This window comes from Dromaius novaehollandiae, chromosome 6, assembly GCF_036370855.1.
Source record: "Dromaius novaehollandiae isolate bDroNov1 chromosome 6, bDroNov1.hap1, whole genome shotgun sequence".
NCBI classification, from domain to species: Eukaryota; Metazoa; Chordata; class Aves; order Casuariiformes; family Dromaiidae; genus Dromaius; species Dromaius novaehollandiae.
Genome location: NC_088103.1, coordinates 25,808,449 through 25,830,917, shown reverse-complemented (window position 1 = coordinate 25,830,917; position 22,469 = coordinate 25,808,449). Strand labels below are relative to the sequence as shown.

At 49.6% G+C, this 22,469-nt stretch overlaps 1 protein-coding gene across 1 annotated transcript; it reads left to right on the top strand.

Annotated features, from left to right (window-relative positions):
- Positions 1–4,108: 4,108 nt before the first annotated feature.
- On the top strand, positions 4,109–19,760 carry WNT8B (Wnt family member 8B). Its single transcript, XM_026094883.2, has 6 exons — positions 4,109–4,253; positions 13,433–13,466; positions 14,813–14,951; positions 16,391–16,516; positions 18,605–18,747; positions 19,155–19,760. The coding sequence occupies exons 1-6, from the start codon at positions 4,195–4,197 to the stop codon at positions 19,710–19,712; spliced, it is 1,059 nt and encodes a 352-aa protein (XP_025950668.1). The 5' UTR covers positions 4,109–4,194; the 3' UTR covers positions 19,713–19,760.
- Positions 19,761–22,469: the final 2,709 nt, after the last annotated feature.

The following is a 22,469-nucleotide window of genomic DNA, read 5'->3' as shown; positions in this document are numbered from 1 at the left end:
TTACATTTTCTTGAGGCCATTTGGGGATATTTTAACAGGCATTAGATACTGTTGATGCCGTATTTAGCTGGTGTAAAAAGCAAAGCTGCAGTCGAGTCAGTCGAAGTCTGTGACTGCTCTGGTCAGCGAGCCCTGCCGGCATCTTTTTCTAGCTCTTTCAGAGTTGAATTCTGTGCACTCCCTAGACATGATTAATTTCCTTTCATTTTGATCTCTTTATTTTGATACCTTTTGCATATCTTTTAAAAGAAGACTCTTTTGATCTCTTCTTTACCTTTTTAATGATCATTTTGTTTTAAAAATGTGTCCATTTGGGCACTTGGCGTTGCCACAAAGAAACCTTTGATATCCCTATGGGCCAGACTTTGAATTTTTACCCCAGCCTCTTGACTCCAATTTTCATATCCATCAGCCAAAGTGATATCAGGATGGGAGGCAGCAAGAGCAATAGAGGCTTTATTTTTAAAAATTTCTGTGATTACTTTTACAAGCTCTTTAATGAAAGTTCAGATGTTCCCTGTACTCTTGAAATTAAAGCTACATATCTTATACCTTTTCTTTTTTCTTTCTTTCTTTTTTTTTTTTAACAAACTGGAACAAATTACCACAGACAGTGGTAGGTTCTATATCCGCTGTTGTCCTCAAACCCCAGCTTCCTTTCTGGAAGATGTGCAAATAGTCAGGCACACATTACAGAACTCAATGCAAAGGTCAGTAGAGAACTGTATTAGTCAGCAGGCCAGATGGGATAATATACCAGTCCCTCTAGCCATAAAATGCATTTAATGCTTTCTGGGCTCATTTTAGACAATTTACAGAGTTTTTGTCAGTAGCAGTAACAAAATTTGGGGACCATTATAAAACAGTTTTGCAGTCCATTTCTTTAGAGAGTACCTCATAGATTCTGTTATATAGCTCTTGAAAGCTGTAACTAAGTGCTTTGAAACATATTTGGGACTGTTCCGTCTCAGGCTTTGCCTCCAGCCTCTTTGGCTTTGAAGAGCATGTTTGTTTACAGGAAAGTTACCATTGCATTTAATCGAGATTAGAAATTGGCTGGGGAGGCTCTTGGCTGGGAAGCAGCCTGGTGATCCTGGTGTTTTGTGAGCTAGGAGAAAGCCCTGACTGCCTCTTGCCACAGCTGGAATAATAAAAAATAAATTATCAGTCTGTGTTTTGGATCTACCTACAATTATGTTTTCCTCATTTTTGCATTCCACAAATGTAATTTGGCTTGGAGTAAATAAAAATAGCTCATCCCAGTGGACCCAGTATATGTCCTCCCCTTTCAGTTGGTCAAGACTTGTCTGAAGTTTTGCATGATTTCAAAATACTAATGGCATTCGACCCAAGGAACCACGAAGCTCTAATTCAAGAGTAGTGAAACAAACATTTGGACACTTAGAAGAAACAACTGAAAAATCATCTTCTGCCTGCCATTGAAAACATTTGCCAAATGCAGAGTGCATTTGGAAAAAACCCGGTGGCTGTAGTATTTCTTCCCCTCCCAGGCTTACTCCTCGGGCAGAGCAGCCCCAGCCCTGCCGCACGAGGACGTGGGGAGACCTGAGGACCCAGGACACCTGGACCCTGACCAGGGCTCTGCTCGCCTTCTCCAGCATCTCCTCCACCAGTGCCAGCACCTTCCTCAGGGGCCCCTTCTCCAGCCCACCCAGGGTGCAGATACTCAGGAGCCCCACAAGCATCTCCATGCCCCCCATCCCACCTCCCACCCAGGCAGGTGGAGTGTGGTCATTGTGTCCCCTCCGTCCCGCGCTCCCCCTCAGCCGCTTCGCCCTGCACGGGGACCCAGGACAACGGCTGCTGACAGAGGAGGGCTCTCTCGACACTGCCAGCTCTGAGTACCTCAGAGGCATGAGTTAGGCCACTAAAACAGTTCAATTGTGCTAAATTGCATAGTATTAAAATGATAATTGGGCTTATTTCCTTTGCCTTTCAGTTTCTGGGGTTTTAACCTCTGCTAGATACATTTTCAAACTTTTTCTCAGAGCGTGTAACACCCTGACTATATAAGTGCTCAGGTCTCCAGCAGCTGAGGCTTTAATCACTGCCAAATACTATCAGCTTTCCCATAACATGATGCAGGTAGAAGGCACAACTGGCCCTGGCATATATTGCCAGTAGCAGCATTTTCTTCTCGCCTAGGTGTTTGCAAACAGCCAAGCAAACCCCCTTGTGAGGGGGCCCACCAGCGGGCTTGGCAGCGCTGGGGCAAAGGCACTGATTTGCCAGGAGGGTCCTGCGTGCTGCGCCCTGCTTGCGCCTGGCCAGAGCTCCCTGACCTGGGACAGAGACGGTCTCTGCATGGTTCAGTCCAAAGTCCAGCTGAAAGCAAACCTCTGCGGGACGCAAGGATGGAGCCAACAGCTGGGCGGGTTTTCCTCATTTTGGAAGGCAAGCGATTATCCCCCGCACTTGCTCCCCCTCATGCCCCTCCGGGCCACCTCTGCGTTTTGTGTCAGCTCCACACCAAAGGCAGAGGAGGCTGCGTGAGGGTCGTGCTGTGACCGAGGTCAGGGCTTGCGCCCCTCTCTGAGATCGCATGGCCAGAGAGAAACATTTTGGCCACCTGACCCAGCACCTGGCACAGTGCAGCTCCCCGCCGGCCTTGCTAAACATTCAGCTCCAGGCTTTATGCCCTCACTCTGGTTCAAATCCTGCCCCAGGGTGGTGCACCCCTTCTGTCCCACAGCTGCAGGTCAGACGGAATGAGCCTGACTGGTCTCAGCCCACTTTTGAGCCAACCGCCATCCACAGCACAAAAGTCCACCCTGCAGCTGAGCAGGGCTGAGAAGATGCAGCCCACGTCTGAGAGGGCAGCACGGAGGAAAAATACAGCTCAGAGTGTGAATATGTAAAGGGCCTGGGCTCTGGTGGCAGATCTGCTGGCAACATCATGGGCACGACGGTGGGAAGGGACAGGGGTGTGGGGCAACGGGTGATTGCGTCCTGCCACTCTCCTCGGCAGCCTGGATGTGGACCTCCATTATACCCCGTAGGTCTCGGGACGTGCCCCTGGGCTGGCACAGAGGATGCTCCTGCAGATCCAGGACAGGGAGGTCAGGCCAGGTGTCATCCACCGGGGACACTCAGGGTGGCTGCAGTGTGCAGCGTAGCAGTAACTGTGGCATGTCCCACATGGCCTGGAGGGACAGGCTGGGAGCATTTCCAGGCAGCTCCAGTAACTCTTGGCCTGGGAAAATCCCTCACCACTAGTTCTCCCAAACGAAAGATCCCCTCCTGTGCACATTGTGGGAAACCCTGATTGCAAAAATCAAGAGGGAAAGCGAGGAGGTAGTCAGAGGGCTTTCTTGCAGGGCGAGGATGGTGTATTGCAGACAGCAGCTGGGAGGAAAGGGCAGGTCACCATGCTGAGGCTGGGTCAGCTAGATCTGGCCCCGATTCCTCCTAAACCCCTAGGGCAGACAGAGGCAGACCCAGAGTCAGTGTATCCTTTCGCATCCTTCTCCCCAAGCATGCTCCACAGCTGCCAAGAGACCGGCACTGGTGGCCTGACCCCGAGCCCCATCTCACAGCACCCGGTGGACCCCGGCCTCAGCTATCAGTGACATCCCAAAGGCAGGAGGGATGGGGCTCACAGAAAGCAGCCCTTCAAGTCACCTTTGGGGGATGGAGAGGAAGGCATTTCTGGTGGAGACTGAATCTAGTGACTACTTTAAGGGATTTGCTCTGTCTCTTTCTTTCTCCCTCTCTCCCTCTCTCCCTCTCTCTCTCTCCTTTTTTTTTTTTTTTTTTTTTTTTCCTTTTCCCTCCCTCTTATCCCTTTCGTGGTGCATTTGTCTTCGAGGAACCTGGGGTGTTCTTTTCATCAGTTCAATCTCTCTCTGGCACTTGAGTCCTGATTGGCTGAAGGACTTAGGGAAAAAAAAATCTTTAATTAAGTAGATAATCTCTTCTTAGGAAGTTCTGCGGCTCCATTTCACCAACCCCCTTTAGCTCTTACTTTAGGATTGGTTACCCTTCACAGAAGTTGGGATTCAGGGGGCATATGCCTCTTCATCACACCAGGAGCGCCGAGTGGAAAATAACTCCATCCCTTCCCTAATTTTGTTGTGTTTCTTCTTTTTTTTTTTTTTTCTTTTCCCTGGTGGTGGTACCCAAGGTTTTTTTAAGATCTCCTTTCTCCCTCCTTATTTGGATTTTGTGTTTCACATGGACCCTTATCTGGGCATCTTCCTCCTCGCTCCCTTCTTCCAATCCTGCTGTGCCTGGTGAGTATTGGGAGCACCTCAGTCTGTGTCACAGGCAGGTGCTCTTCCCAGAGACCCTACGGGTATTCCTCTTCACCTTCCTAAATGTCCCCTCTTTTCCACTTAACTGAGTTCTGGCCTTTAATGGGATCAGATATTTAACTAATTTGAAACATGCTCAGTGTTAGAGAGGTTTGACCTAAGCAGAAAAAGCCCCCTTTTCCTCTCTCAACTTTCTGTAGTAATTTTATGGACCAAATCATGACCTAATGTGAATTAGAGTAGATGCCCTGAGAGCAGTCAGGAAGATTTTGCCCCTCATTTCCAACTGGGAAGATAACCCAACTGGACAGCTGGGGATTTCTTTTTCTTCTTTTTTTTCCCAAAGGCTCACAGTCTGCTTGTCTCTTGTCTTAATCAAATGGGGCTTCTCTTGTTTTCTCCAAAGAGGACAGTCGCTGATTAAGAGCTCAGAGACAGCAGGGATAAGTTAAATGCACAGGAGAGTCACTCCGTAAGAACAGACTGAAACCCGGACTCCCTGGCAGGCACAGGGACAGGATTACATATGTCTGAAATTCAGGTGTTTGGATTTCCTGGGAGAAGGAAATTTTGGTGTGGAGCCTGCTAAGGTTTGGCTCCCTTTTCAAATGGTTCCCAACCACCTGGACCCCGTCAGACCATCACCCCGGTATAAGCCAGCAGTCATCTCTGGTGGGCATATTGCTCTGTCCTCAGGGTGGTTTTACTTTGATTTCCAGAAACATTTTACAAGGTGGACAGAAAAAGATTACGCTTACATAAAATCTAGTATCATTCCTTTCGGGAGTATACCTGTCCCATTCTCATGTGGAGGTGGACTCAAGCGACCTGGCTCTGCAGGTATTTTTTCATATGTAATTTCTACTGAGTACCCACACTTCATTCTCTCTTTCTGTGATGCCCTGGGGAATCTGTGCAGTGGGTTACAGCCTTATCTCTAACAGCAAGGGAAGTCTTTTCCCATTCAGTGACTAAAATCCCCTGCCTGCCCTATAGCAGATCTCTAGAGTTATTACCATGGATGGAGAAGCCAAAATTACAGAAAGAGAAACTCAAGACTAAATGGGAGCTCACTCCCATTACGCTGGGGATGAAATCCATGTTCTCTCCAAGCTTTTCTCCTCCCTTCCCCCCAAAAAATATGCAACTGTTTGTATATTTCTAAATATTACAGAATAGCAAATTCAAGATAAATTCCCCATCTTGAACAAGGAGAATATGTAATTTTATGCAGCGAGGCCAGGCAAGAACTCATGCTGATTCTCCTTTGCTTTTCTCTATCTCCCCTTATGTTTACCTTCTTTTCCTCAATATAAACAGGTTTAGCATATGCTAAAAGAAAAAAATCAAAGCTTGTTAGGAAAAGTTCAAAGGCTAGAATTTTTGGAAGCACAAAGTGTAGTTAAATACACAAATCTCAGACATTTTCAAAGAAAGCTGGGTGTCTAAGTGCTCTTTGTGCCTTTTGGAAGTTTTTATTTAAGGGAAAAATTTATAGCTCAAGATAGTCCTCCTTCTGTAGATGTCTTGCTGATAGGTCATGATTTTCTGAGAGAAAGGAATTTCAGGAAATATTGCAAAAATTTTATTCCCCATTATCCTATTATAGACCCTCTCCCTTAATTCTTGAAGGGAAAAAAAGTAAGGTTCGTGGAAATCATGCAAAAGTCCTGCTTGCAATTCTTACTGTTCTTTATCTGATCCAATCATTAAAAATGCAACAAGATTATTTTTTCTGTGATCTGACCACATGAATCTGGGGGGAAGGGCAGACATTTAGATCAATATCTAATATTTTTTATATAGATGGTCACTTCCTTTCTCTGAATGCTTATTTGAGGCCTCTGGTGATTTTACTGTGTTGGCTAGGTTGGATGGCCAGTGTATTTCCAGACAAATAAAATATCAGGGTTGCATTTAGGAAGAAATATATATATATATATATATATATATATAACAAAACAGTAACAAAGAAAAGAAGAAAAAAAAAGTAGAGCCCCCAAATGTTAGCAAGTTGCCTCCTAGTCTCCTATCTTGTGGAAAAAATTCAACAATCTATAACATGACAACTTGCTTCTAGTTGTTTTTAACACTTCAGCTATGAGGTTGTGTCTAGTTTCCAGTGTCGCTGTTTTTCTAATAACTTGAGGGTTTTCTTTTACTAGAGAACAAGATTCAGATCCAAAGTGAAATTGGATCCATTTTCTGTATTTACAATAATGACAGTAAAGATCTAAATGCAACCATATACTTTTCTAAAAAGAGAGAGCTGGATCAGCAGCGCACTAGCTTGTTCGTGGATGATCAAGCACCAAAAAAATATTTTCATGTGAGACTTGACGAGACTCTCAGGGCATATTCCAAGTGATGAAGATTGATGCTTATTCAACAAAACTGAGGAGGGGAATGCAGTTATTGGTAAAATTGTAACTGAGCTGAAATTGTCAAAAGCTTTTTGGTGTTTCATGTGTATAAAATATAACGGGATGGCTGCTTGGCAGGGTAATTTGCTGTTGTTTCCAACACAGCTATGTTAAATAACTCCTGCAGTAGACATTCATTAGCTTTGATATAAATCTGTAATATAGGATGTAATGAAACATCACTTGCCCCAGGTTTGTTTTCACCCTGGATAAGCAGAGTTGAGTTGTGGTTAGCAAAGAAGCATGCCCTGCTCGGGCTGCGGAACGGACCGAAATTCTCAGTGAGACCCTTCTCTTGCTACCTGCCAACGTCTATCTGTGCTCCTGTTTTAATCCACATAACACTTCCCTGGAATTTGAAGGGGGAATGAAAGCGTAGCAGATAGCTGGAATCCCCACAAGCTCTGCTGAAGCAGAAAAATTGTATCAAGAGCTTCCTTTCATGTTTTTAATCAGTGTGGCAACACTGAAATTGCTGGAATTGGGCTGCTTTACACCAGTTGCTGGTGTGGCCAGCTAGTTAGTTTAGGGTTAGATTCTGCTTTCCTTTGCAGTGGCATGGATTAGTAGTAAAAGACCCCATCTTTTTTTGCCTACAGAGGCAAAAATGAAGAGAGATTCATTTTCATAGTGATTCCCATTTATAATGCAGAGATTACTGCTATTGTCTATATTGCATTACATTTGTGGCATGAGTGGCAAATTTGCTCCCTGCCATCACTGGGGAATATATCCAGAATAGAGAGGTATTTTTCTTAGCTATATGATATGGGCAAAGACAAAGCACAGAGAATTTGCCTCCATTATTACTTTTTGTTCCTTCTCGACTTAAATAACAAAATTCCAGCTACCTCCCAGCCACATGACTGCCCTGCAGTGCGTAGCATCCTGATAGCCAACCTGTCCCCCCTCCCCTTCTCCTCAGTCCACCTGCAGCTGCAAGAGTTAAATGGGGGGGGTTAGGTATATGAATCTAAATGACTCCTTTACATGCCTGACTCCTACAACCCCTCCGCTGCAGCATGCCTGCTGATCAGAGAGCCCAGGGCAAATGCCTTCTGTCTCTCCAACTTAATAAAAATGTTTAGAATATCCTGCTGGGAAATTGCTACTGTACCTTTTGCTCAGCTGCAGATGGTGAATTGGCATATCCTGAACTTGGCCTTTTTGTGAACCTCGAGGTTTATCCTGGGAGGAACAGACCCTCTGCTTCAATGCAGTTATGAAGACTGACACCTGCTAGCGGGCTGGGTCTTTGTAAACCCTGTGCTTGTGGATTACTGCCCTGCTCCAAAAGCCATCCTTGCAGCTGCTCAGGTGTTTCTAACCCAAGATGAAGCCAGCAAGGCTTTGAAACAGATACTTCTGGGGTGTCGTGAATTCAGCGTTTCCCACCAAGGAAGTGGGAAGCAATGCAGATGGGATGTATCTCTTGGTTTGGTCTCAAAAGCAGGACAAGAGAGGACTTGCTTTCTCTTAGTCTTGCCTACGTGAGGGCATTTTACCAGAATTTTCTCACAGCTGCTTCCTGGAGGTCAGATTTGCACTGACGTGATGATGAACGAGCTAGAGCCGTCCCCGTAGCGAAGCACTTAAGGAAAAGGCAGAGCACAGGAAGGAAAACAGAAGGAAAAATGACTTGTTCATGCGACTACACAGTTGCACTAAGATGGGGACCCATGGAGCTTACAAAGTCTGAAAAGACCCAGGTTCATGCCCCTATGTGATTCAGGTCACCCGATGCTCTAATCACCAGGCGACAGATCCCGTCTCTCTGAGTCCCAGGAAATATTTAATTAGCTGTACAATGCAGAAGCAGCTCCCAAGGGAAAATTCCACTGCAAAACAGTCATCAACTTAGTGCAAAAGCACCCACAGGGGTTGAAGAACAGCCGGGTTTGAATCTCTGGCCTGGAACAAAGAGATGAGGAGTGCTTACCCTCACACCCTGCCCTGGCCACAGCCCTCTCTCCCGTTTTCACCCAGAGGAGTCTTTCCCAATGCAAGCTTCACTGTGGGTACATTTTCACAAAAAAATTTAGCCTTTCCAAAGAGAAACTTCAGAAACTAGTTCTCTCAACTCTTTGTAAACTCTCAGCTAGTTCTAAACAAGGTAAGATACTTTCACTGAATAACAAAGAGCAGGTTTCCTACGATTTTGCCCAAGCTACAGTAGCTAGATCTCCTTCTTGTGGTGCATCTGAGAGGACCTCCATGAAGGCAATTCTAGTTAAGGTGAGATGGGCTCACTGACCTCAGGAGCAGTTTTCCAGGGCAGGGGAATATCCTCACTGAATCTCTCATGTGGCTGGTATCTCTCTCTGCATTTTGGATTTGTATCACAACACAACAGTGCCTTTGTCTAAACAGCAATACCTGTAGCACCAAAAAACACTGCTTGAAAACACCCAGGGAACAAAATATCCAAAGCTCCTTCATTAGCTCTCCCATCCCTCAGGGAGGAGGCTTGCTGACCAGCTGGACAGCCAGCTCTCAGCTGAAAACACTGTAGAGCATCCCTGTGGCACCCGTAACCGAACCTTCCTTCCTGCCTCCCCACGCAGCCAGCATCCATCCCCTGATCTGCCTTTTACCCGGTGTGCAGAAAACCCCAGGCCACGCAGCCGTGCTCCGCACCTGAGCCCCACCAGCCACGCTGCCAGCCCCATCCAGGCTGCAGGAGCAGCTCCGCCAGGCATTGGGGTCTCCGACTAGCTTCTGGCTAGAGCTTCTCACATCCCTCATCGAAACACATGGCACACACAGCCCGAGTGGCATATGTGCTGGGAAAGGGGCGTTAGACCCCCCAGGACGGGAAATGTCTGCAGGGCTCGCTGGTGCCAGTGGGAGTGTGATGGTGTGCAGCAGTCACCTTTCAGGATGGTCCCTCTAGCCCAGGCTGTGTGTGGCTGTAACGAAGCAAGGGAAGGGGCACGTGTGCCCGGATTGCACAGGTCTGGGCAGCTGCCTTTGTGGCTGAGGCATCAGCTGCTCTTCGGTGAGGAACACTGCTGCAAAGCCTGGTGGCCTTGGCACTTTGGGGTGCGAGAGGGGTCATCCAGAGGGGGATTCTCCAGCCCCTGCAAGCTTGAGCCCACAGGCAGACATAGAAGGTCCCACAGCCCCTTGTCTTCAAATGCTGATGTGAGGGCCATGAGAGGGAACTGAACTGAAACTGTAGTCCCATCCTACCACTTCTGACCTCTCTGCCCAACTCTACTACTGGAATTTTCAGGGAACGGAGTGGATCCCAGCCAGCAACACAACAGAGACAGAGAAGCAGAAACCAAGGCTTCAGGCATCACTCCTGGGTAGTCCAATGGTAGAGTGGGGCATGCAAATTAAAGCTCAGGCTCTGCAAGGGCTAGCTAAAAGGGGAAGGAGAGGCATCCTCCACTGGGAGACAACCAACATTTAAAACGGAACATCATCTTTAGAAGTTGAAGAGCCCTGTTTCCCTTGGTATGTGCTCTAGCTTTCCCCTGTCATTGCTAGGTCTCTGTCAGCCCTGCTCACATTTCTGGTCCTCAGTGTCCTTCCTGGGGACAAGGACACTTACCCATCTCTGTAGGGTGTCTGGGTGCAGCCCAGTGAGACACTCCAGAGACTCAACAGGATGGATGATGAGAGTAATTTTGCAGATCTTGTAAACCCTCCCTCATCTAGTTTTATTTCTGGCTAGGAATAGTTAGGATGGCCTCCTGGGCCCTTTTAAAGCCCTGATCCTTTCTGCAGTGGCACAGCTAAGCTGGATTCACCCAGCCACCCTCCGAATTCCTAGTGATGGTCACTGCACCATGGGGTCCCTAACACACTGACTATTTGCATTGAAATAGACTTTCTCTTGCTGGAGAAAGAGATCCAGACCATTTCTGTGACCCTGGTTTCTAGCACAGGCCTACAAACGGTTGTGGTGGTGTGTGTGAAAGACCCCAGGGCTGCAGTGAACGGAGGAAGCAGGTGGAGATGTTGCCAGCGGAGAAATATATAGTTGGACACTGGCCTGTATGTACACAGCTGTGAGAAAATATGCCTGGACATGTGCATGTTGAGGAAGCAAGAGCAGGGAAGCTATGAGCAGGGGATTTCAGTGCAGCCTGTACAAGGCCACCCACATCCCGGGGTCCGAGCTGCGTGGTGCCCCAGCTCTGCATCATGTCACCTGTGCTCAGCCCTCAGTGTGTTTGGGCTGCAGGTCTTGCAGGACAGAGCAGAGACTGAACAGAATTCAGCACTGCTTTTAAATTGCTCTTTGCAGCCCCTCTTCAAAACGGTCTGTGCTCATGTGCGATCACACTGGTACCTGGCCTTAGATGGCGGCTGGCGCTGGGCTTCAAGCTCTGGGGTTTGTCAACAAAAGTCCAGGGGACACACAATCTGCAAGCCAAGAAAAGCAAGCTGCTTGCCCAAAGGGCTGTAGGCTACAGAGGGCAACGGCAGCACCCTCAGCTGCTCCGGTCTCTGTTCCCCCGGCCCTGATTCGGCACGTGGCATCTGCTAAAATGCAGTTTCAGTGACAAGTCTAGAAGAGCACCCTGGAAGGAAAGACACAGGGACCCTGCCCACCGGCAAAGTGTTATTTCAGTCCTTTCACTCTGTTAAGCATGAAAGTGTGGCACGTGATGCAGCTGCCTCCTCTCCCTCTTTTCTGCTGCGGGGGGAAGCTGTTAAAACCTAGGAACCACGGACACGCACAAGAGCCCTGTCTGCTGCCTGGCCAGCGTGGGGCTTGAGCAGGGGATAACCTGTCTGAGAGGCCGTGTCTGGGGATCACTTGGGAACAGCTGAGAGCTCCAGTTCTGCCTCGGTGCCTCACAGATGAGTGCCACCTTCTACCGCCCCCCAAAACACTGGGAAAGTCAGGATGCTGTTAGCACCCTGCGAAGAGAGCTCATCCTCAGCAGGCAGCTGCTGGCTGAGGGAAGGACAAAGCCTCCCGTCACTAGGGCTGAAGTTAGGCCCACGGTGCCCTGGTGAGAGCTACACAGAGCACCCGGTACCAGCAGTGATGGCCAGGGCTTTGGGGCATGGAGGAGTCAGGTGGGAGCAATGAGCTGAGTGAGCTGGTTTGCTTTTTCCTCCCCTCCCACCTGGAAGTGGGAGGAATGGATTAATGACCTCGTTGGGCCATGGCAAGCTGCCGGGAAGCAAAAAACAGGTGCCAGAAGGCTGTGAAATTGATCTTAAAATCTTGTGATTTTAAAATAAATATTAGTGTTCCTTTTATTTGCCTTCCAACATCCTTAGGGATAGGGACCACATTTTGAAGTCTTTTCCCTTCTGCACAAAAACTAGGAACTGCTGATCCAAAGAACAAAGAGGGGAGAATCACTTGACTCCCGGAGCTGAAGGTTGCTGGAGCCTGAGACTTAAAATTACTAAAACAGACCCCAACATTTTCAATGGAACAGTTTTCCATTAATAGTGACAAAATCAAATGTTTTGCAGGAATACTTACAAGTAGACAACTTTTGAAACAATTCATCTTGAGTTTCATATTTCACTTAGAAAACATCAGAAAGATTAATTTTGACTAGCACTTTTCAAGTTGCTGGCTATTATTAAGCATGAAAAGATACCACATCACAGAAGGAAAACCCTTTTGAGGGTTTTTTTTTGAGGCCAGCTGAAACTTGGGAACATACTGTCCCATTTTAGTTTTTCGAAATTGCTGCATACTTTCATCTTGGTTCAAGACAGAAATACAAAGATCCTGTTCTATTTATTTCATTGACAAAATCCAGAGGAACACAACCAGCAAACCCAGTGCCCCCAAACCTCAGCAATGCCTCTGCACGCCCAGCTGGTGCCGACTGCGGGAGCCCGAGGGCAGCACGGCACGGAGGGCACAAGCTGCACAGCTCCGCTCCCCGATTTACTTCCTGAATGACCCGGGGCAAATCCGCACACTCCCCTCTCGGCACGGGAGGGATGACAGGGCTACCCAGCAGGGTCGGGGTGACAAATGTGCCCGGTGCGGTGCTCGGCTAGTGCAGCAATAGCCACCAAAGAGAGACTACGGGCCAACAGAGGTCAGGGATGCTGGGATCTGGGGGATCCCATGGGGACGAGCGCTGTGAAGGAGAAGCAATGCGATCTCCCCGCTGTGAGATCCCTTGCCGAGAGGTGAGCTGCCACCGTGCTGGGCTCGGCAGTGCTGGCACGCGGGGCGGTGGGAGGCACCAGAGAGGCTCCCAGGGAGCTAGGCTGAGCTGAGCAGACATTTGATAAGGCAAAGGGAAAGGCTGTGGGAAGAGGAAAGCACTAAAAATGGGGAAATTAGTGTGAAAGGCAGCCACAAGGAGGAAAGCAGAAGGGAAGAGGGGTGAGAGAGGGCAAGGGGACTGCAGCTGGGGGAGGAAAGGAGGTGAGTATGCAACTGGCCTGAGGGAGAGGAGAGGAAAGGAGAGAAGAGGAGAGGGGGTCACCCCCAGGGGCTAGAGCAGACATGGAGAGGGAGTAGGGGAAAGCAAGTACAGGGGAGAGCATGCTCATCCTAGGGGAAAGGCCCAAGAAGGCTGAGAGTGGGAGGAGGGATTCCCAGGGCTGGGTGGGCAGGGAAGGTACAGCCCGGATGAGGGGAAGGAGAAGGCACTGCCTCTCCATGCAGCAGTGAGGCCAAAGATGCCTGGAGCCAGGGGGTGAGAGGAGAGCCCTGGGATGCCAGGCATTCCCTGGCCCTCTACCACCACCCTCTCCCCACTCACACTGTGTGTGTCTCTCTCTCTCTTCCAGGTCAGTGAATAATTTCCTGATGACAGGCCCCAAGGTAAGAGAAATCCCTTTGATGTCTATCCCCAGTTCCACTAAACCAGGAGGGGAGGAGGCTCCATGTTTCCCTCTCTTTCTCCAGCCTCGGCCAGCACTCTCCTGGCACCCAGTTTTCCAAGGACAATGCAGGGGAGAGCCAGAAACAAGCTGGTACAATCAGTATTTCCTTGGGCTGTGCCAGCCTTGATCAAAGAGGGCCCAAGGGGGTCCATCTCCAGATTTTGGAGATGTGTCTATTGACACCAGCTGAGGATCTCACCTGTCATCTATTGCTTCCCAGCGATCAGGTTACATCAGGACCTATGTTCACTGAGGTGAAAGGGCCCTTTCTGTGGGTCTTGCAAAACATACTTCCCCAAGGAGCACAGCTGGACTTGTCAGGACCTTTTTCAGTGTTTTTCCTCCTTTTCTCCTTGCACTTGCTTTCAGAGGATTTTTTTCTAGCCGGAACCAGCTGTCAAATTCATCCCAGATTTTTACCCCTCCTGAAAAATTCATCTTTAAAAAGCACAGCTATTACTCAGAAACACCTTCAAGCATGGCTAGCTCTTGCGGAAGCTCCTAACACTATGGTGGAGCAACCTCAAAACAGAGCCCGTCCCCCTGAGGCTGTGGGAAGGGGAGGCAGGCTGAGGGGCCTGTGGCCTGGAGCAACCTGGTCTCTGAGGGGAAGCCAGGATTTCCCTAGCATGGCTGACAGCCAACACCTCCGCTCGCCCTTCTCCTCCAGGGAGACTCAGGCTTTGACCCAGTACAGCAGAAAATGTATTTCCCGCTGCTGCCAGCAATCGCCGGTGCCTTGGGCAACTAAACCCAAGAATGCTCCTCAGTTTTGCATGTCTTGTTTCTGTAAGATGGTGTAAGAGTCCTTTGCAGTTGAAGTACAGCCCCTCCTGCTCTCCCTGGGGTGTGTGCACTGGGTGTGCCCCTCCATCCGTCTAAACCCCGAAGCACCAAACATCCCAGCACATAGCACATCCACCTTGGAGGGCAGGGCAGGAAAACTACGGCCATGTCGGCCTCACAGCTTGGTGGGAAGAGGCTGGGGCTACACTGACTTTGCACTACGTGGAGTGGAAACCAGAGCATCTGGCTGTTAAGTGACTGTCCTGAGCCCTGATGGCCTGGGAGCAGCCCGGGGAAATTCCCGGCAACCCCCCCTCACACACGGTGCTGTCTCTGCCTGCTAGCCAAGGAATCGCGACTCTGGTCTTGCAGGGTAATGCTAGCCCGAGGGGTACTGGAGTGGGGCCCGTCTCTGTGCCAGGCACCCCGGCCCCTCCACCACTAACACGGCGCTGCCTGAGGAGGCATCTCCCCTCCTGACCCCTGCTCTGCTCCTAGGCCTATCTCATCTACTCCAGCAGCGTGGCGGCGGGGGCACAGAGCGGCATCGAGGAGTGCAAGTTCCAGTTTGCGTGGGACCGCTGGAACTGCCCTGAGCGGGCGCTGCAGCTCTCCAGCCACGGCGGGCTGCGCAGCGGTAAGGAAAGCATTGGGTGCCACTACCGAGACCCCTTTGCTGCAGGTTAGCGCCCAGGGGCCCCTCCTCTCTTCGCAAGTGCCTCCTTTCCTCCTCCTCCGCCTAGCATGTCCCTGTCTCAGGAGGGTCCTCTCCCCAGACACACGCTGGGAACTAGCTTCCCGACATGGTAGTCTCGCAGTGCTGGCATCACCTCGGGATTCGCTGGGGCCCCAGCTGGTGTGAGACAGGAGGGTGCTGCCCAGCCGGGCCCAGCTGGCTCCCTGAGTGGCTGCCAGCCCCGCGAAGGAGTGTCGACAAAAAAGGCCGCAAGGGCTGCCAGGTATGCCGGGCCCAAGTCATGCCTGTGGCGAAGTTGTACTGGGAAGGCTGAGAGCCAGTGGGGGTAAGGGAGAGGCGAGCAAAGGGATTTGGCTAAAGGGAGCAACGAAGAGCTCTTCAGCGGCTGTGCTCTGGCCAAGTGGCAGGAAAGGGAGGGAAGTCTTCCCACAGCTTCCTGGAGACTGAGATGTCAGAGTTACCCTGGCCAGAAATCCAGCACCAGTGACCCATGGCAGCACAGGGCATGGGGGTGCTGTCACTGTCACTGCATCCCTTTCTCTGCCAGCCCTTTCTTTACCTATTTGCAGGTGCCAGGAAATGCTTCAGTGTAGACGTGAATCCTCTAGACTCACGTACGCTGCTGGGTTGAGTTCATACCTGTTACGTACAGGCAGGACCTGGTTACAGCAGAGATCCTGAGGACTTTGGTGGCACTGGCAGTAGATGAAGGGCCAAGGCCCTAGGCGAAGGGAGTCAGAGGCTTCAAAACCTGAGAAAGGTTGCCTGGGGCCCTGAGGAGGAAATTGCAGCATGAAGTGACACCCCTGAGACATGGAACAGGTCCCAGAACTGTTCCTGTCTAGGTTATCTGCTCAAATCCAGACCTTGCTGATATTTAACGTAAGCCAAAGGCTCAGGGAAGTGAGCTGATAATCACCACACAGATCCCAGTGGGCAGTTATGGACATTGCCCTGAGCCCTGCACACTCTAGCTTGGTGCCTAGCAGAAGCTAAGGCTGAAGTGGGCTGCAGAGCATGAGCTCTCTGATCTTTGCAGAGCCCTTTCCTCTCTGAAGTGTATTAGCAAGAGGTGGAAGACATACTGGTCTGTGCTGCATCCCTGCTGGTGAGCTCCAGTGGTGACATCCAAAACTCCTTCATGCTCTTGGAAATGGCACAAGTCAATCCGGATCAAACTTCAGAGCTTCTGTCCCTCTGTAGCTCAAGACAAGACCAGGCTAATCTAACATGCAGGCAACGGGGGTGGTTCCTCTCCAACCCACAAAGACCTGCACATTGCAAATATCTCCCTACCGAGTCTCCTGCATGGCAGGAGCATTTCTAACTCACCATGAAATCCTTAGCATGTCCCCTCTCCTTGTATTCCCGTTTGACAGCCAACCGAGAAACTGCTTTCGTCCATGCCATCAGCTCTGCGGGTGTCATGTACACGCTGACCCGGAACTGCAGCCTGGGGGATTTTGACAACTGTGGCTGTGATGACTCCCGCAATGGACAGCTTGGTAAGGAGGAGATGAGCTGTGGTCCATCTCTCACGCCCCACGCTCTGTGGAAAGCTGTTCTCCTCTCCTGCATGGAGGCCTGGAGAAACAGCTCTTTCCCCTGGTCCCAGCACCTGCAGGTACTTCCAGAACAGAGTTTTGTCTGGCTTAAATAAAGTAGCTCTGTGGAACTTAATGGAGCCACCTCCAAATTACACCAGTTGAGGCCCTTGATGTTTTCCATTACCTTCTGTTAGAGAAATAAAATGAGCAAGAATGTGGAAGGGGGTGGCAGCTCCTCTGGTTCAAATTAACAACAACTCAGTTTAAACCACTGGAGGGAATGGAAGCGTAAGACAAGCGGAAGAGCAGATATGGTGCTGTATATCTAAATAGTATGTCTGGTTAGAAAAGTGCAGATCAGGGACCTCGGGGCTCCCAGGTCCACAGTACCAGGGTAGCCCAGGAACATAACTATTAGAATTACAGGGAAGGGAAAGCAGGGTGGCATCTACAGACCCACATCAGTATTAGTCAGTGTGGCACAGTCAGCAGAACCACTGTGGCACCATGCAGCCTTCGCCCCATTACATTCATCACAGCTGTACCCAGGCCTGCAGCCATGGGCCTTCCCTTCGTGGGGGCCCCCAAGACTTCCAGGCTTCACAGCTCGGGGTCTCCACTCACCTCTCACAGAAAACATTAACATTTTTGTGTTCTGTTTTGAATGGAAAGAAGCCACATTTCAAATTACCAAACATTTTAAGAGCCATGCACTGCCCAACAGTACTATTCAGTTTATGACAAACTCAACAGAAGTGTCCAATATTTCATAATTTGCTTTATTGGCTAATAGTCTTAAAAACAACCAGTGCTTCTCAGGTGTCTGATGTCTGGGATGGCCCATCTCTAAGAGAGCAGGACTTGGGCAATGACGCACCAAATTTTAACTTCTCTGGAAAATCAAGTTAGTCATGCTACACCTTTTTTTTTCCCAAAAAAACATGTCTGTTTTCCATGAAAATTTTCCATTGCCAATTTAAACCCTTGGAAGGCGAAGGAAAATATGAGTTTTTCCAAAACAATATGATTCAGTTCTGAATGCCACTGTGCTGACTCAGAGTTGTTATAGCTGGGCTTGCTAGTGTTTCCATTCTCCCTTAGGCACAGGGCCCTTGATCTGGACTTCATCATCCACTGCAATTACTCTCGTCCCCTGAGATACTGCTGCCTTTCACTGGGAAAGGGGACTGCGATGCTCTATGGAAGCCCAGTTAAGGGCCCGGCCTTTCAGAGAGAGAGGCACAGGGCCATTAAACCATAACTCCCAAGATGTACCACCAAGACACTTTAGAGCCAGAATATTTCACCTTTCAAATCTTCACAGAGAATTTGGCATTTTTCTCTAGAAGGAAAATAAACCATGTGACTTGTTTCATGTCAGCTGAGTTAAATTATCAAGCCCAAGTTAGAAAAAGTAACTTCCATATCTGGTTATGGAGTTTCCCAGTTCTGTGCTGACTCCTTTGTCCCTTTATGATAATTAGAAAATTAGACCCATTAGAGATGTCCAGCATCAGTTTGGGATCCTGGGTATACCAGAAAGAGGGCCTCCTAGGTACACATGCACTAGGGTTGGTTTGTTTCCTAGTGGAGGGGAATCTGTCCGCTCTGACAGGATCTGTAAACCAGTTAACTAATTCATGTTGGCAACCTGAGATGCTGCCTCTACAAGTCAAACTGAACCAGTTAAAGTCAGAGTTTGAGGGAAGGGGATAAAAGACCTGCTGCTTCATCTGTACAAGCCTGCTAATGCATGATAATTAACAGCTTCTGAATCCTGCTCTAGAGAAAGCATGGAAGTCCCTGGGCTGGTAACACAGGACAACCCCCTGCCATTGCCTGCATGAACCACTTCATATCTAAATCTTTGTAGAAATGGCATGAGCCAGAGAAGAGAGAATCTGGGAGTATCACTAGGCAAAAAGCTGGATATTCTCCCACAACTCCGTTCCCTCCATCACTTCTGGGACCCTTTCTCATCCTTGGAGCCACAAGCCAGGAAGGGGAGGGATTCCCTGAAAGTGCTCACCTTGTCTCCTTCCCTAGGGGGACAAGGCTGGCTGTGGGGAGGCTGCAGCGATAACGTGGGCTTTGGGGAAGCCATTTCCAAGCAGTTTGTGGATGCTCTGGAGACTGGACAAGATGCTAGAGCTGCTATGAACCTGCACAACAACGAGGCTGGTAGAAAGGTGAGCCCCATCTCTGCTTCCAGATCTGGGTACCAGCTTTGCTCTGGCTATTCACTGCAGAATTGTGCTTCTTTCTGTGGCTAAAAGCATGTGCTCAGAAGAAATGATTACCTTGCTGAGGAGAAAGGGAGGCATGTTGTTTGTTCTAACATAGCCAACTCTCCATGATTACAATGTTAACTCCTGCCTGGTGCCCTCTTCCTCCTTCCTCCCATTGTAAATAGTACCATACCCTGGAGAAGCAAATCTGTGATCTTTAAAACAACTGTCCCTGGGCACTGCTATTGTCCATAGGAAATCCCTCCACAGGCTTGGGGCCAAACTTATCCTTGAGCTGCAGTATGGAAATGACCCCATCAAGTCCTCTGGGCTTCTTCCTGAGATCCTTTTCTCTCCTCATCCTGTAGGCCGTGAAAGGGACCATGAAGCGGACATGCAAATGCCATGGCGTGTCTGGGAGCTGCACCACCCAGACCTGCTGGCTGCAGCTGCCTGAGTTTCGGGAGGTGGGCACCTACCTCAAGGAGAGGTACCACAAGGCCCTGAAGGTGGACTTGCTGCAGGGGGCAGGGAACAGCGCTGCCAGCCGGGGGGCCATCGCCGAGACCTTCAGCTCCATCTCCAAGAAGGAGCTGGTCCACCTAGAAGATTCTCCTGACTACTGCCTGGAGAACAAGACACTGGGGCTGCTGGGCACGGAAGGCAGGGAGTGCCTGAAGCGAGGCAAGGCACTCAGCAAGTGGGAGAAGCGGAGCTGCCGGCGGCTGTGTGGGGACTGCGGGCTGGCAGTGGAGGAGAGGCGGGCCGAGATGGTGTCCAGCTGCAACTGCAAGTTCCACTGGTGCTGTGCTGTGCGGTGCGAGCAGTGCCGCAAAAGGGTCACCAAGTACTTCTGTGTCCGCAAGGAGAAGCGGGAGCGGAGTGGGGGTGGTGGGGCCAGCCACAAGCTCAAGAGGAAGCTCTAACTGCCCCCTGCTCCTCCATGGTCCTGTTTGCTCATCTTTTCCCCTTCCCTCCCCATCTCCCCAGCACCATTCCCTTTTGGCTTAGTTTTGTCCCACTTCCAAACAAGGTCTCTTCAGCCGACACCATCTCACTAGGGCTTGGATAATGGAAAATTACTGGTGTAAGTCCCAGGGCCATGTCCACACAGGGCATCTCCCATTAGTGCAGTGGCTGATGACTTCTGGAAAGACCCTCAGGTATCGACAAAGCACAGTGAGATTTGCTCCCTTCGAACCGGAGTCACTCTGTTTGCTGACTCCAGTTTTATGGCAGAAAATAGAGCCCGTTGCTGAGGCCTGCATTCTCTTGAGCTTGTCTGCTTCCCCAAGAAAGCACCTGCTCTGGGCTTTCGAGCAAGCGAGATCAACACTCCTGACTACTGCCAGGAAGGCATGACTAAGCTCAGAAGACACCACCAGATTTGGGCCACTCAGGGCAGTAGTCCCTAAAACAGAAGAGGCTTGTTTGATGCTTCTTGTATCCAAAAAAATATATATATATATATATATAGAGGCATTAAGGAAATTGTCACTGCCTTTTATTAGGCCCTGCACTATGAGGGAAGACAAAAAGCGCTTAACCCCTTTCTGCAGCAAGCCAGCCTCCAGGATGGCCACAAATTCACATCCCATCCATTAACAAATTTGCTAAGCTCTCCTGTGCCTTACTTTGCATTTGAGGGACTCCAGTAGCAAGATTTCAAGCTGCTGCTTGACCTGCCCATTAAAGAGCTGTCCAAAAGAGGGGTCCTATCACCTGCTTTCACACACTTACTCTGTATCTTCTAAGCCCCCAGGTCTGGCTACTCTTTTCACCCAGCACCCCATCCAAAGCCCTTGACTAATGCCATAAAGATACCCTCATACTTCTTCTCTCCCTCTTCACTCCCAAATCTCCCCCACAGAGGAGCTGCCAGCTGAGCCTATTCCCCACCTCCTGGTGTACTTGCCAAGCACTCTTACCCTGTCAGCTAACTAACTAAATATTTCTTCCTAGCCTGAGAAAATAATGTCAGTTACTATTTAATGGTGTTGTAAATAGGAAAGTGAAGCACTTTGAAGTTTAATTTATTGCACAGTTACTGTGATGTATACATAACAGTTTTTCTCTACCACTTATTGTATATATTCTATAGGCTAAGCAAGCAGCAGGAAGATTGGGTTGATGCATCTCTGTTCCCTTGCTATAGTTGAGGTAGGGAGGGAAGAGCCTGTCAGCTGCAGGCCCTGGGGTAGCTTACTGCCCATCACAGTGATTTCCCCTGGGCTGGGAGGTTATTGTCTACTTTGCTGTTTGAAGTGTGCTTTAGACAGAGGAGAAGCCAGCAGAGTTAAGTGACTGGCCATTAGACCTGTCTTGTACCCAACCTTTGTAAACCAATAGCCAATGCAATAAATCAGAAGCCAAGTGCTTGCAAAATGGTGGTGTGTGTAAATGGTTGTGTATTGCATGTGGATATATGTGGTTACACTTCTGAAGACTAAAATTCAGCCAATCACCCATTGGTGGGGAGACAGCATAAGAAGCGCCGTTTCCCTGCACCTAGCACCACCTCTGCCCCTACCACAAGGGGAAAGGGCCTGCTCTCTCCATGAACTTGGCTGAGGTTGCATCTAACTGCAATACAGCTACCTGGGAGGGGCAGATAGGGGCCCAATTGCACATTTCAGAGATGACAAATCAAAGACACTCATCAATCATATCAATCCATATGTGTCTCTTGGTTAGCAAACATCTTCTTGATATCAGGACTACTTTGCTGGGGATGGGAATTTGGACCCAGTGCAAACCTAGGGTCTCATCAGAGCAAGACCACTCACATCAAGCAAGAATCTGGCCTTTCAAAAACTGCAGGAAACAATCTGAGCCCATCCTCAGGGAAAGCTGAAACATTTCCACTTCACATACAAGCCACCAGCTGTTTGTTCAAGGGTTCTTATCAGTACAGGGACCCTGTTGTAGACTTCCATCATATCCATAGACTTGCATCAATGTCAGCAGATCTTCCCTCACCCTGCCCTGCCCTCCATCTCCCTGCAGTGGGGATATGTCCTCAGGCAGGAAAGCAGAGAGCTGCCACCCCTCACCCTGCAGGGGAAGGCTCCAACATAGGCTGGCTCTGACAGTGTCAGACTGCAAGGCACAGAGGACAGCTTCTGACTCCCTCCTGGCCCTCTCAGCCCCCCTTTCCAAAGCCAGCTCAAGAAGAAAGAAAAGGAGATGATGTGGAAGTTGCTCCCCCTTTCCTCCCCATCTCCAGTACAGGACAGGCCATGTGACCCCTTTTCTCCCTTGCCCTCATGATTGCCCCACACGGTTGCCCCACAAAGGCTATAGCACAGTGCAGGATGCACCCTCTTAGCCCAGTGACGCCTGCTGGTGGAGGGCAACTGCACCCCTCTCCCCGTCACCAGCAGAGCAAGGGGGCATGCAGGGAGCATTACAAGCAGGGGCCTCACCACCGCACGCTTCTTTTTCTGGGACAAAATGGCGACACCACAGCTGCAAAATGTGCTGACCTCTGCAGCAGGTCGGGCCCCGGAGGGGTCCTCCTCCCAGGCAAAAGGAGCCCTTAGTGGTAAAGGCACTGCTGCCATTGTGCGGCAGGATTGGATGCTTCCATGTATTCATTTCGGTTTAATGAAGGCGCATTCCTCAGAGGAGAAATATTTACATTCAGCTTCCCAGGTGGTCACCTTCGCCCAGATGACACACAA

Coding starts and splice junctions, on each gene's coding strand:
- WNT8B (XM_026094883.2), top strand. CDS start 4,195: ATGGACCCTTATCTGGGCATCTTCCTCCTCGCTCCCTTCTTCCAATCC. Junction 4,254..13,432: donor TTCCAATCCTGCTGTGCCTG/GTGAGTATTGGG, acceptor TCTCTCTTCCAG/GTCAGTGAATAATTTCCTGA. Junction 14,952..16,390: donor CCACGGCGGGCTGCGCAGCG/GTAAGGAAAGCA, acceptor CCCGTTTGACAG/CCAACCGAGAAACTGCTTTC.